The 15,090-nt window shown below is 32.6% G+C and overlaps 1 protein-coding gene across 1 annotated transcript in view; it reads right to left on the reverse strand.

The window, feature by feature from the left end:
• Positions 1-3,105: 3,105 nt before the first annotated feature.
• The window catches only part of LOC126878656 (zinc finger protein OZF-like), a 110,693-nt gene continuing 98,708 nt past the window's right edge, over positions 3,106-15,090 (reverse strand). The window contains exon 3 of the mRNA XM_050641634.1: positions 3,106-4,079. Coding sequence (XP_050497591.1) covers positions 4,031-4,079 — 49 coding nt within the window. The 3' untranslated portion in view covers positions 3,106-4,030. The remainder of the gene's footprint in view (positions 4,080-15,090) is intronic.

Below are 15,090 nucleotides of genomic sequence, written 5' to 3' on the forward strand. Positions count from 1 at the left end.
AGTTTCCCATAGGTTCCAACGCAAACACACTTTTTTGGAATGGGTCTGTGTACCGATAAAGATGAGAAATGTAAGTTATTATGAACAGTGAATGATAACGCATAACGCTAACACAAAAAGTTTTTGTTAAATAAGTTGTATTTAGTAATTGTTTAACGCGGGAGCAGTCGCGCTCACTTCTGTCACGTAAGAAGTCGCGCATAGAACAAAATCTAACAATAAAAATTTAAAACAAATTTCAATTTTATAATATTTTTGTTTGCTTGTTATGTTAAAAATATCTATTTCTAACAATTTTAAAACTAATTGGTTCCCACCAAAGCCATAAATTCCACCAAAAAAATAAAAATGAAATTAAAAAAAATAAAAAAAAAATCCTAAGCATTACTACAATCTTCTTCGAGGCACTTACAAGTGGAAAATTATGTTGCAAAATTGTTCATTAAGTTATCACGGAAAATGATAAAAAGTTGGATTTTTTCTAACGGCGCGACTGCTCCCGGATTAAAAGGGGCCCCATTTCAAATTCTGCGGGGGGCCCCGACGGAGTTTGTTACGCCACTGAATACCCCTACATGCGACACTATATATACACGAAATTATCGATTTTCTAAATCTGACTGAATTGAAAATTGGGCCTAATCTTAAAGATTAGGAAAAGACTCACCCATCCATATGTCAACTCTCCATTTTGATCCAAGGATGTGGATTTTACGGCCTTACGATATATAGGGTCTGTTTTTCGTTCTCGTCCCCAAAACTCCCAAAAATTTAAGTCCAACTTTTGCGGCTTCTGATAGTACTGATTACCTTTCTAACGCATGTCTAATTTTGAAAATCGGTTATGCCATTCAAAAGTTACCGAGCTCAAAAGTATGACTCAATTTTTATTTAAAAAGGGGGAAATGTTTGTGGATATGTATATGTATGTACGTGTGTAGAAAAGTTACACCGATCCGAATTTTTTTTCTGTGTTTCAAGAGGGACCGATTCAGAACCGGTGTAGTTTGTGACTTTTGACCACCCACCCATAAGCCAGCTATAGGGCTAGGTAGATACAAAATGTCATATTTTTTGGGCGTATATATCTTAGGTTCAAGGAGAGACAGGAAAACCGCAAATACCAAACGTTGAGTCAAACTTTCAAATGGTGCCTGAGGGTTTGTTCACCACGAGGCGCCAAGCCTTAAACCGATCAATGTATCGTACCCATGTATCCAATACCAGGTATACTGTCGGCAAACGTACAACAAACACTGAGTAAATAAGAAGGGGGACGACAACACTAGATACAAGGCAAGGATACAATCCATTGCTCTCCGTAGTGAAACGACCGTAAGCGGTCAAGATCATACCTACACACGGTTCAGCATAGCCGAAAAACTGAAAAATTAAAAATAAAATAAAAATTACATTTTTATTCAGTTGCAATGCGAAGGAAAAACCGTCTTATTTTTTACTTAGAACAGGGAGCGCAGACCAGCAATCTAAATCGACGATTTTCGACTCTATTTGGAGTCATCATCAGAGAGGCGTAGGTCTGCTGCTCTCTGCCAGAAGTGACAAAATTACGGAAGCTTATCTCCGCATTTCAACTGACGTTTATGGAGTAGGTGACTAGCGTCATATGGCAACTGAAAGGCAAAAGTAAGTTTTCAACCTAATAGAAACATTAGGCAAGCTGCACACCAACGAAACATGAAACGAAAAACATGAAACATGAATCGTAAAACACGTTTCATGAAAACTAAACACGGCTAAACAAATCTTGAAGTCCGCCTACCAATGAAACGAGTGTGATTCATGGTCATAACACATTTTTATTTTCGGAAAGTTTCATAAATGGCCGGACGTCTATCGCCTTAAGAATATTAAAAAATATTAAAAATATTACTAAAAGATTGTTAATTGAAAACTTATTGGTCCATTTCCCTGGTAACACCTCCAGGACTTCTAAAAATTGCAAGCCAGATGGATGTTGAAGCGAAGAAGACAAGAGGAAATTCAAAAACTTACAATTCACGACCCCGTCTGTTCAGCTGGTAAATTCCAACGGAAAATGGACCTAGTTACCCAAAGGAGTAAAGACCAATATAAAAATAAAATAAAATCGTGAATTGTAAGTTTTTTAATATTTTTCAATATTATTAATATTTCTATTAGGTTGAAAACTTACATTGCATGAAAAATTAAAGTTTGCAAATTTTGGTTTTTCGACAATTACACGATATCTAGATGATTACACAAACCACGTGTAATTGACAGTGACACATGTTCGTTTTGTTTGGAAAATTTTTTGACGTTTTGACGTCACATTATCGCGGTCCATTAAACGTGCTATTCCCAGAGATATGTAAAGAAAATAGATCAGGCTAGTCATATGCCACTCAATGCATCGGGGTGTAACGCCGATATCAAATACGGTGGTCTAGCTATCTTTGTCTGTCGTGCGAGTGTGAGCGTATCTACCAAGAAGTGAGAATAACGGAACGACAGTGATACACAGGCGGCGGCCATCATATGCTAGAGAGAGAAAGCTAAGCGCCGGTAGAGAGAGATAGATAGACCACCGACCCGAACTGTTCCGCGTTACGCTATTCTTCGAACTGGCCTTATCTATTCTGTTACATATATCTATGGCTATTCCACACGAGAGACAGTCGCTGGCCATGGTCGCCGATCGTCGGCACTGGGTCGTCCATTACAAAATCATTGGGGCTACAAAAATCGCCAGTTTCAGCCACTTTGTGGATCCACAGAGTAGCGCTGCAGAGTAGTTCGTCTGTTTTAAACCTAAGTGATTAATAGAAATAGAATATATTTTTTTCTTTCATATTGTTATTTTCAATTCTCGATTGCGTTTGAGTGTAAAAAATTATAGAAAGAAAAACAAAATATAATACCGCTTGAATTATGTTGAATGTGCACAGTTTACCGTACTCAAGTTAACTCGAGCTTGCATGTTAAGGGGTTAATGAAATACCGTTAAAGACAGCTTTTTGATATTTTTGAGAAAACTGTTTAAAACGAAAGCGTATTACGTAGTTATAAACATGTTAATAAAAACTTCTCAATTTAAGATTCTCCATCGTGTAACCTCAAATGAGTTTTCAAAGAAACTGCTTGGCTAAACTGCTTAAAACATATTTCACACTTGTATGGTTTGTCTATAGTATGGGACATATTATGTTTTAAAGAATTAATCTGTGAAAACTGCTTAAAACAAATTTCACACTTATAAGATTTTTCTCCGGTGTGTATTCTCATATGTGTTTTCAAGGTTTGAATAAACTGCTTAAAACAAATTTCACACTTGTAAGGTTTTACTCCAATGTGAACTACCATGTGGTAATTTAAAGAATATTTAATAGCGAACTGCGTCAAACAAATTTCGCATTTGTATGGTTTTTCTCCAGAGTGAATTCTAATGTGTTCCCTTAAACGATCTTTTCGAGTAAACTGCTTAAAACAGATTTCGCACTTGTACGGTTTTTCTCCAGTGTGTAATCTTAAGTGTTTTTTCAAACTGCCAGCTTCACTAAATTGCTTAAAACAAATTTCACACTTGTAAGTTTTTTCTCCGGTATGTACTCTCAAATATGTTTTCAAATTAACTGTTTGAGTAAACTGTTTAAAACAAATTTCACACTTGTGTGGTTTTTCTCCAGTGTGCGTTCTTAAATGTTTTTTCAAGTCACTAGCTTGACTAAATTGCTTTAAACAAATTTCACACTTGTGTGGGTTTTGTCCAGTGTGCAATCTCATATGCACTTTCAAATTACTTTGTAGGCTAAACCGCTTAAAACAAACTTTACACTTGTATGGTTTTTCTCCCGTGTGCGTTCTCAAATGTCTCTTCAAATGATTTGTACGAATAAACCGATTAAAACAAATCGCACACTTATAAGGTTTTTCTCCAGTGTGAATTTTCATATGTTCATTAAAATTATGCTTCCTAGCAAACTGCTTAACACAAACTTCACATTTTAATGTATTTTCTTCGACAGGTTGACTCGAATGTTGTCCTTTATTACATATTGTTTTCGTACTTTCCAATGTGTTCTCCTCTTGGGACAAGCCTAAAATAAAAATTAATATATATTTTTTCGCCAAAATTATAGCTGAAATAATATGGTAAAGGGGCAAAGGGGCCCGTTAAGATAGGCAAAATGCCCTCACTCCCAGAATTCAATTTTATTAATTTTTTTACTTTCTATGCAACTAAAAAATAAGATAACGCGGATTTTTAGCTCGCCACCCCCCTTACCCCTCCCCCACAGCCAAAAACGTAGATTTTTAGAATTAATTTTTTTTAGTTGGGTTGCAATTGATTTAAAAATTTCAAAAAATTTACACGTGTAGCTGAGGCTTTCACAAAACATGTCCATTTTTTATGGACCCATGGGTCGAGTGTACATAACCTCAAATTTTTTTTTAACTTTTTTAAAACCTATAACTTTTTTTCGGAGAGAGCTACAGGTCCAATTTTTTTTGCATTTTGTGTATTTTATCAAAAGCTATGTATCTGATTTTTTTCAGATTTTTTTGTCAGGTGCGCCATCTTGAAAAATCAAGAAAACTGTTTTTTTAGGGGGTTTTTGGGGATTTTCTCCATTTTATAGACTGCAACATAGATCAACTCAAGGTTTTATTAATAGATTATGTATAATTTAAAATAACTGAGTATATTAGGATATTCAAAAGTTGGGCGAAACACTTTTAAACCCCCCAAAATCCATGTTTTTTTAATGTTTTGTAAGGATTTTTGCGGGTCTAATTATATTTTTTGTGGTCGATACAGCCTGAATATTTTTTTAATTTTTATTACGTTCTATATGATTTTAAAAAATAGGAGTCACTGTAATTTTAGCCCACTTCCCCTATTCCCCCTCCCCCACAGCCAAAAATGTCAATTTTTCGATTTTATTTTTTTTTAAGTTGGTTTGCAATTACAAATGTTATTCTGAAGCTATTTCTTTGTGGCATTTTTGTAATTAACTATTCTAAATGGTCATTTTTTTTAGTTAAATTGTGTAAATTTAATAATTAATAATTATTAAATTATAATTTACAAAAAATTCACACGCACAAGCTGAGGCTTTTACAGATCATCTATTTTTATGGACCCGAAGGTCGAGTGTACATATTATAACCTCTTTTTTTTTTGTTTTTAATAGGTACGTATATTTTTTTGGTGATGGCTGCACGTCTATTTTTTGTGTTTTGTGTATTTTATCAAAAACTATATTTCTGACTTTTTCAGATTTTTCCGTAAGGTGCGCCATCTTCAAAAATCCGCAAAACTGATTTGTTCGGTGCTTTTTAGGGATTTTCTCCATTTTATATACTTCAAAATAGATTAACTCAAGGTTTTTTTTATAGGTTATGTAGGAATAATTTGAAATAACTGAGTTTTTAGGTATATTTTATATAATTTGCTATTGAATAAACTTAAAAACCACCTGCTAGTTTTCACAATCATAAACTTGCCAGGATGACACGTTCCACAATTAAAATTACGTTTTACAATTAAAACTTCCCCTGTTTCCATACCTACGTCAAAGTTTGTCCGACTAGATACCATTAACGCGGGATCCAGGCTTAATATTTTTTGAGATAAATACAACCTGAATATTCTTTTTTTCGTTTTTTTTTACGTTTGATGTGTTTAAAAATAAGCCTTAGCTCAATTTTAGCCCTCCTCCCTCTCAACCTGCCCAATAAATCATCATTTTTTCGTTTTCATTTTTTTTTCTCAGTATATCTGTTGCTCAGTTTGTCCTCAAGTAAACTACATTTAACAAAATAATTTCAAATTTTTGCAATATTTTTGTATAAAGTAAATATGTCATTGTGATATCTTTTAGGTAGGATACAAAAAACCAAAATAAAACAGAATAATCAACTTAAGAAAAATACATTATTTTAATATATCATACTTCTTGTCGTTTTGTGAATCAAAACATTTTGTTCTTTGTTCATTAGTTTGTATTTAGTAGGTACCCTAATATTACCTTACATTATACATATTGTAATTATTCAAATATGTGCTTGTACCATCTACATAACCTATATCTCTGCTCTGCCTATTAAAATGTCATTTTGCTTCACGTTTACTGCCACGTAAAACACCATAAAAAGAATAAAGAATGTATTACCAAAGAATATATAGCTTCGTATATACCCTTAGCGTATTTGAAGAGTATATTCGTTGGTATTACACTTTACAGTTCTAAAGTCTTCATCGCTGTCTTCGTCTATTACAGGTATAACATCTGTATTGTCAAAGAGTTTTGTAAGATATTCTGCTGGCTTGATGATTTTTGTAAAATATCTTCCATGCGACAAATATCATATTATGGCAGCTACATGCGAACAACAGCCTATGGTTATGTTGCCGTTTCCGCAACTCACATCTACAACAGTATCTATCGTTTAATGTTTTCCAAACCATCTTCGTTTGGCTCATATTGCAAATAGTCCATGCTGTATGCTTGTCCCCATTAGGTAAATTATTCCGATTCATTTTTTTGCACAAACTTGCTCAAAAACAGGTCCTTATAACAAATCCACAAGGTGAAAGGCAGTACCGCGGTCGGAAAATTGTTTAAACAATTTTTTAAACTAATTCAAAAAATCAATTTTTTCACTTAGGACAAATTTGTTTTATATTCTCTGGATCAACCTGAGCAAAAAAGGCCTCTTGTGATTTTTCTATAAAATTAACTGTTGTCGAGTTACATGCAATTTAAAATTTGAAAAACGCGAAAATAGCCATTTTCAAGGCTTTAACTCGATTAAAAATTATTATTATGAAAGTCATAAAGTGACCAACTCAAAGTTTATATGTATTCGTTATAAAAGGTTATATGTATTGTACACTCGACCTACGGGTCTAAAAAAATAGATATGTTTTTTAGAAGCCTCATAAAATTTTTAAATTAATTGCAACTTTACTAAACAAAAAAAAAATAGAAAAATTGACGTTTTTGTGGGGGCAGGGGAGGGGGGTGGTGGGCTAAAAATGCGATTAGTCTTATTTTTTAATCACATATAACGTAAAAAAATGAAAAAAAATATTCAGGCTGTATCGATCTCAAAAAATATCATTAAGCCCGCAAAAACCCTTACATAACTTAAAAAAACATGGTTTTTGGGGGGGGTTTAAAGGTGGCTTGCCCAATTTTTGATAATCCTAAAATAGTTATTTCAAATTATACATAATCTATTAAAAAAACCTTCAGTTGATCTATGTTGCAGTCTATAAAATGGAGAAAATCCCTAAAAACCCCCTAAAAATACAGTTTTCCTGATTTTTCAAGATGGCGCACCTAACGGAAAAATCTGAAAAAAATCAGAGAGATAGACTTTGATAAAATACACAAAATGCAAAAAAAACTGGACCTGTAGCCCCCTCCAAAAAAAAAGTTATAGGTTTTAAAAAAGTTAAAAAAAAATTTGAGGTTATGTACACTCGACCTACGGGTCCATAAAAAATAGACATGTTTTGTAAAAGCCTCAGCTACACGTGTGAATTTTTTGAAATTTTTAAATCGATTGCAACCCAACTAAAAAAAATTAAATCTAAAAATCTACGTTTTTGGCTGTGGGGGGAGGGGTAAGGGGGGGTGGCGAGCTAAAAATCCGCGTTATCTCATTTTTTGGTTGCATAGAACGTAAAAAAAATTATAAAATTGAATTCTGGGAGTGAGGGCATTTTGCCTATCTTAACGGGGGGTACCCTTTGACAATCTAAGCGTTGGACTGGTGCATAATAGTTATTTATGAAACAGTTCGTGAAGTATGCTTTTTGCGAACGCACGCGATTTTTAGAGCACGAGCGACAACGGAGCGAGTGCTATACATCGCGTAAGTTCGCAAAAAGTACTTCACGTACAGTTTCATACAATATTTTATCTACGATAAACAAATAAAAAAACTGACATTTAAAAATCCTAACTACTTTCAAACCACAAAATTGTCAAAAATTTTGTTGTAAGTCATTGCTCATATTGTCATCACCATGACAATACCAAAGTTAAGGATATTTGATTATATTAAAGTGTGCCAAAAAACCCATTGAAAGTGTGCGAAAAAGTAAATATCCTATTTAAAATACACTGTTACTTCACGCACACTTTAAATCCTTCAAACACTGCTATCGATAATGACAGTTTCACAAACTAAAAACTTATACATAATATGACATAGAGTAGATAAAAGTGTGGGACATGTTGGTTATTAGCGCACCCACATGTAACACCGTTGCCGTATCCTCTATTTTTCATACTATCACGTTACAATTTTTTGTGATATTATATTTGTGTGTGAAATGTATCATTTTTGTGTATTTTAGGTATGTTCTAATATGTTATGTATATATAGGTTTTTACTTGATTAGGTATTTTAAATCATTGTGACGTTTAACTTGCTAGAAACCTTGTAATATTGTGTAATGTGTTAAAAGTAAGTAGTTTTGAAACACCAATTAAGTAATTGGTGTGACACTCATTTGTCATTATACCTAGTATAATGTCGGAGAAGTAAACGTTATTATTCTATTATTCTTGTAGGTACATTTAACATTGATTGAAATTATGAAAGAAATATATAGAAAACAGCATGGCAACACTGTGACGCACAAACATAAAAATTTAGCCACATTCAGCTGTGCGTTACATAGGGTGCTTTAATATCCAAGATGTCCAAAGTGTGTATATGATGCCACTACCATGCCAGCGCTGTCGTGTCAGTGCGACTGGCGCCAATTACTGGATACGTGTAAACGTGCCATAATATTAAATTAAATTAAAATATTATGATTAAACACCAGTAAGATTACAAGCATAACATTAAATTAAAGGAAAACAATATGATTAAATAAATAACAATACTACCTAGTAAGTATTAAATAAAACAAAGGACAAATATTTTAATTCGCCAAATGGAAGTCTAAAAACAGCACATTTAACATTCTTAAGGTGATTAATGAAACACCGTTCAAAACAATTTTTTGAAGTTTGATCCTTTTGAAAAATCTGCTTAAAACAATATTACCTAATTTTAAAACCTTGTCTAGTCGCAACATAGGGGGTCCCGTGCCCGTGAGAAATTCTAGCTCGCCGTGATTTGATAGGTTTTTGGGTCGCTGAATCCAATGGAAGTGGTCTGGAAGCCTAAACATGGTGCATTTAATTGTTATTAACAAATTATGGTAAAATTCGGTATTTTTCAGGAATAGCCCTGTAAATAAATTGATTGTGTTAAGGTCTTCTCTGGTGTATTTTTGGTCGCTCAATCGAATACGACTAGTCGCGATTACTCAAAGTATGTTCTTATTTTGTTAATAACAAAATAATTGTTTATTCACCGAAAAGCTCGAAATAATGCGCTATCTATAACATGTTTGTAGTATTTTTCATAGTATTACCATTCATAATGATTGCCACTAGTCGTGATAGCTTAAACCACGTTCCGACTTTGTTATTAACAAATTATTGCAAAAATAACGGTTTATAGTACGTTTATCCACGGTTTTGCTGTAAATAAAAAAACCACTTGGATTGACCTTAGATTTGGCATACACGTAGCTAACATGTTAAATAAAACACGTGATATTGTGCCGATGTGTGCTTTTACCCTAGGGGTGAGCATCACATCTTTTCGGGGTTAAAAAAAGAAACCTTTAAAATAAGTCTGGAAGTGAATAAACTGATTAATTCTAAGCAACTTTTGTTCTATACTGTTTTTTCACTTCACTTCACAAGTCTATACTTTTCAAGTTATTTGCGAGTGAATATGTTTATTTTTCAACAAAAAACCCACGTTTTTAGACGGCTTTTTGCAAATAACTTAAAAGTATTTTTTCAAAAAAAAAATAATGTGTGTGTACTTTGTACACTTCGCGTCAAAAAAACTGGTACACGACTGGACAATGGCTCGTGATTCACGGCGTTGTTGCCAGCACAGATAATGGAATTGCACTAACTCTAAATACAAAAAATAACGTTCAAAAATCATGGGTGGTGAATCGTAAAACGGGCCATAGGTAACTCAATGTAAAATTCTAAACTGTTAAATTCCTGCTTCCCTAATCATTTTACAACAAAAATCATGACAAGCTATTTGTATGGGATTAAAATCCGTATTAAAAACAAAAGCTAAAATTGTTCTAGGATTTAAACACATTCCAACATTTTGAAAAATACCTAGGTACATTTGCCACAGTAGGCATGTGTGTAAAAGTTAGGCCCACGTTATTATTTACCTTATTGTTCGCGCACTATTGACTGAATAAAACATCTTTATTATTATTACTTTCTCCTCAACTGAGGCTATCTTATCAATTTTATTATTTTCTTAAAAAAGAAATGATAAAATAAAAATTTTGACAGTTCAAATTGTCAATATTTATAATAACTTCACTGTGACGGAACGCAACCGATACACATTATGGTAATGTGTGTGGCCTAACTTTGGCGTATTTCTGTGAAAAATTCTTATTATATTTCTCATGACTCGAAAAAAAAATAAATACATTTAATAAAACACATTGAACATTTTGACAGGCGACATTTTCCACCTATGTGCTTAATATTTCAGCAGTTTCGAATTTTATTGTAATACATAATATTTAAGTTTCACAATTGTTCACTGTAAAAGTTATTCATTTTGTATTAATTTCAAATTTTAATTTTTCCAGTGTGTTTTATTTATTAGTATCCCACAACTTTACGAGAAACCCTTCACATTTCTCGATTTTAAATTAAACATAATAATTTAATGTCATGTCTAGAGTTATTATCTGTCATTCATATCATATCTGTCATAAATTATAATAGGGTTTTTCATCGATTGTCATTTGTTTCGAGCTTCTGTCATATGTTGTATAATCTGTGTATAATAATAAATATACACGGATTATACGACATGACAGAAGTTCGAAACAAATGACTGGGAATGAAAAGCCCTATAGAACACGAATTAATTTATGGGTACTTAATTGAGATGATGGAACATTACAAAATTAATAAGAGAATTTTTTAGGATGCATGTTTAAATAAATGTGACTGACTAATCGAGAATGCTCGATGTTGTTTTAATTTTTAGTAAACCTACTAAAAACTTGCGGTCTGCCGCACAGCCCTGCTTTTACCTGGTTTGATATAATATTTTAGTTGAACTGGCAACGTTGCCTAGAAATAAGAATGACATATGTGACAAGACCAATTTACACAACTAGAAAAACACGATTTTCGGTTATAAGACTTGTACCAGTTTTTTGAAGTGTACGCACGTAAGAAGTTATACTTCTATTTTATGATTTAAACGAAATTAATATACTTTTTATTTATATTTTATTTAAATATTAAACTAATTTATACTTACCACTTCTCAAACATTTTTATTAAAACAGTGCCAAAAATTAAAATAATAAAAGAATAAAACACACAAAAACACATTAAAAATGCCACAAATGATTTATGAACATTAATTGTCGGAAAATTGTTTAACTAAATACGTATTTTCTGAAAATAAAATTATATAATAAATATACTTACAATCATAAATTGTATAAAAAAAATAAAAAAATAAAAGTTTTTATTGGGATTCGAACCAGCTATCAGCGCGGTTGCTATATTGGGGTTCATTCGCCTTAAACGCTTCGCCACGGAGGCAATGTGTCATTATGTGCGAAGATCGACTAACTAAACGGATTAAGCTTTTGACATTTTTGAATTAAATTAAATTATTTTGATTTTGAATTGAAATTATTTAGAATTGAAAAAATACAACAAAACACAGAGTAATAAAACAATATATTAGGTGAACATTGATAGAAATTTTGATGGTAATCAAATTATGTAAATAAAAGTATTACATACTATGTATTTTGGTAGGTTCAAATAGGTAGGTACCTATGATACATTTACAATTATTACGTATCTGTTGCTTTTAAAAACTATTTAAATGTCACTACAATTATAAACTTTTTTGTTTCTGTCCTCACAACAATAAAACTAATATATTATACATTTGTTTACCTTTATATTGAACAATTATTTATTATTGCCAGATCATTTCAACACCCAATCACCCTCACCCTCAATCTCAATCGCGAATAAAGAAGTATAACTTCAAAAATTTTCTTAGCAAAAATATAGACTATAAAAAAGTGAAGAAAATTGTGTATGTGTGATATCCATAGACCCAGTGGAAGCGGAACTGTAGCTAATGAAAAACAGGTTCATGGTCGTCAAATTGAAAATCGAATATTTCAACATAAAATAACCAAAAAATAAGCACATTACGCTCAAAATAAAGTTGGCCTCTTTTTTTGAAAAAAACGGGAAAATCACCCCCTAACTTGCATCTCAAATGAAATTAATCGTTACCGCTTCACAAGTTACTTTAATTATGTTGTATTTATATGATCTGTAAGTTTCATCTGTTCGAAAGTGCTTATAAAACTACCAAAAACGTGTTTTTTTTGTTGAAAAATTAACATATTCACTCATATCGTCTCGGTGAAAAAACTGTATAGAACAAAAGTTGCTTAAAATTAATCAGACTATACACTTCCGGACTTATTTTGTAGGTTTCTGTTTTTACCGCCAAAAAGGGGTGGAACTCACCCTCAGGGTAAAAGCACACATTGGCACAATATCATTTGTTTTTGTGTGACATGTTAGCTACGAGTATTACAAATTTCATGTCAATCCAGGTTTTTTAAAATTTAGAGCAAAAACCGTAAGTAAACGTGCTATAAACCGTTATTTTTGCAATAATTTATTAATAACAAAGTCGGAACGTGGTTTAAGCTATCACGACTAGTGGCAATCGATTTAGCGTATTAAAAAAATAAGAAAAAGGCTACAAACTTGCTATAGATAGCGCATTATTTCGAGCTTTTCGGCGAATAAACAATTATTTTGTTATTAACAAAATAAAAACATATTTTGAGTTATCGCGACTAGTCGCATTCGATTCAGCTACCAAAAATACATCTGATAAAACCTTAACACTATCAATTTATTTACAGAGCTTCTAATAATTCCTGAAAAATACCTAATTTTACCATAATTTGTTAATAACAAGTAACCGCACCATATTAGGGCTACTACTTCCATTGGATTCAGCGACCCAAAAAACCTATAATACCACCATCAAATCACGGCGAACTAGAATTTCCCACGGGACCCAGTATGTTGCAACTAGACTAACCGTAGATGAACAAAAATTTCTCAATTTAAAATTTTTCTCGAATGTGCAACTTCAAATGTGTTTTCAAAGAACCTGCTTGGCTAAACATGAGTGTAAGTCTTTCCTCCAGTGTGAACTTGTGTGTTGATTTAAAGAATCTTCAAGAGCGAATTGTTTCTAACAAATGTCGCATTTCTAGGGTTTTTCTCCATTGTGCAGTCTCAAATGAGTTTTCAAATGGTATGCACGAATAAAAAACGAATTTTCAACGAAAATTTTGTTTTTGTTTATAAATTCTCAAAATCTGTCTACCGATGGAGTCGAATGTAGTTTTGTCTCCTGAATCCAAATCTAAAAACGGCATTTCGATATCTCAAACCATCTTCGAGATAACCGATCTCAAAATCAACTTGAATCTCGGGACATGCAATTTAGTGTCTTTTAGCAATTTTAGATAGCCAGATAATTCTACAATGGGGACACTGCTAAAAACACATTAAATCTAATTCACCCCGAGCATTGATCTTTTCATCGCTCTCTGTGCCTTTACTATCTAATCCATATTGGCTTTGGCGACTGTCCATGTCTGTGAACCATACGTAAGTATAGGGAGGATACACTGATCGTAAACTCTAGTTTTCAAATCCAACTCAGTTTTCCAAATCCTGCCCAAGCCAACCTTATTCTTCTGGTAATTTCGGCAGTTTGATTTTCTTTATTAACTTTCATTCTCTGCCTCAGGTATTTATGTCATTCAACATTACTTTTCTAATATTCGGTGTATTCGTAATTATTTTTGTTTTTTCCAAGTTCATCTTAAGACCTACTTTTTCTGAAGCTTGAGATAGTTGCGTCATCATAGTCTGCAACATTAACATTTCTCAGTTTTTTTAACGCTCGTGATAAAAGACCCTAAATTACTGTTCCGAGATGCAAGTATTTGTTTCGTTTGACGCATAAACGTCAAATGAATTGAAATGTCAAAGAAATAAATTTTATTTGTTAAGCCCATAGAGGTAGGTATATATTAACATAGAGTGAGCCTACTTTCCGCGCTTCCTGACGACAATATCTCATGGACTGGTTTGCGGCATCTCTTTCTAACACATTGTATCGAGAATCTGTGATGACATTCAGTGTGAGTATAGGCACGGAAGGGGAGGACAACTGTAGCAGCTTTACTATGCGTAAGAGTGAAACAGCACTAATCCAAATAAAAAAGATGGTGTCGTCACTTCGATCTGAATGACTCTCTATGCTAATATATAACTATGGTTAAGCCGGATTCATGTTAGGACGAGGCGTGCACGACACGAACCGAAGAGCAATAGGCGTTCCGTTCCCGGTGTCGCTTCGTTCCGTTTGACGATAAACTACCCAAGTAGCACAATAAAAACATTTTAGTTTTATTTAACGTTTATAAAGGTTTTATTGTGGTAAATAAGAAGATAATGGTTTTAAAGTTACCTTGTAGATATACTGTTAAGCATTTGTCACTAGTTTTAAAGTATCTAATAGAAGTATCAAATAAGACTAATTAATCTTAATAGATAATTTGTCTTATTGTAGTTTTAAATGGGTTTATTCTTAGTTCATTTTAAAACTGATCAGTTTTATGAAGAACTTCCGGATTGTTTGGTTTTATTAGATTCTAGTTTGCGACCTTTTAGTTTTATTGCAGTTTTAAAGATTCTCCTAATATGACTAATAAAACTTATTATTAAAACTACTTGATCTCAAGACTATTATGTCAGTAAATCATATGCCTTAAAGCTATTTTTTTAGTTTTATTTAAAGTTGCTTTCTTAAAAGCAATTAGTACACTATATTAAAGCCGAACGCTCTTAAATGAATCAATTTGCTTGCAAGACTAAATTATGCTTCTTG

This window comes from Diabrotica virgifera, chromosome 1 (assembly GCF_917563875.1).
Source record: "Diabrotica virgifera virgifera chromosome 1, PGI_DIABVI_V3a".
Lineage (NCBI taxonomy): Eukaryota > Metazoa > Arthropoda > Insecta > Coleoptera > Chrysomelidae > Diabrotica > Diabrotica virgifera.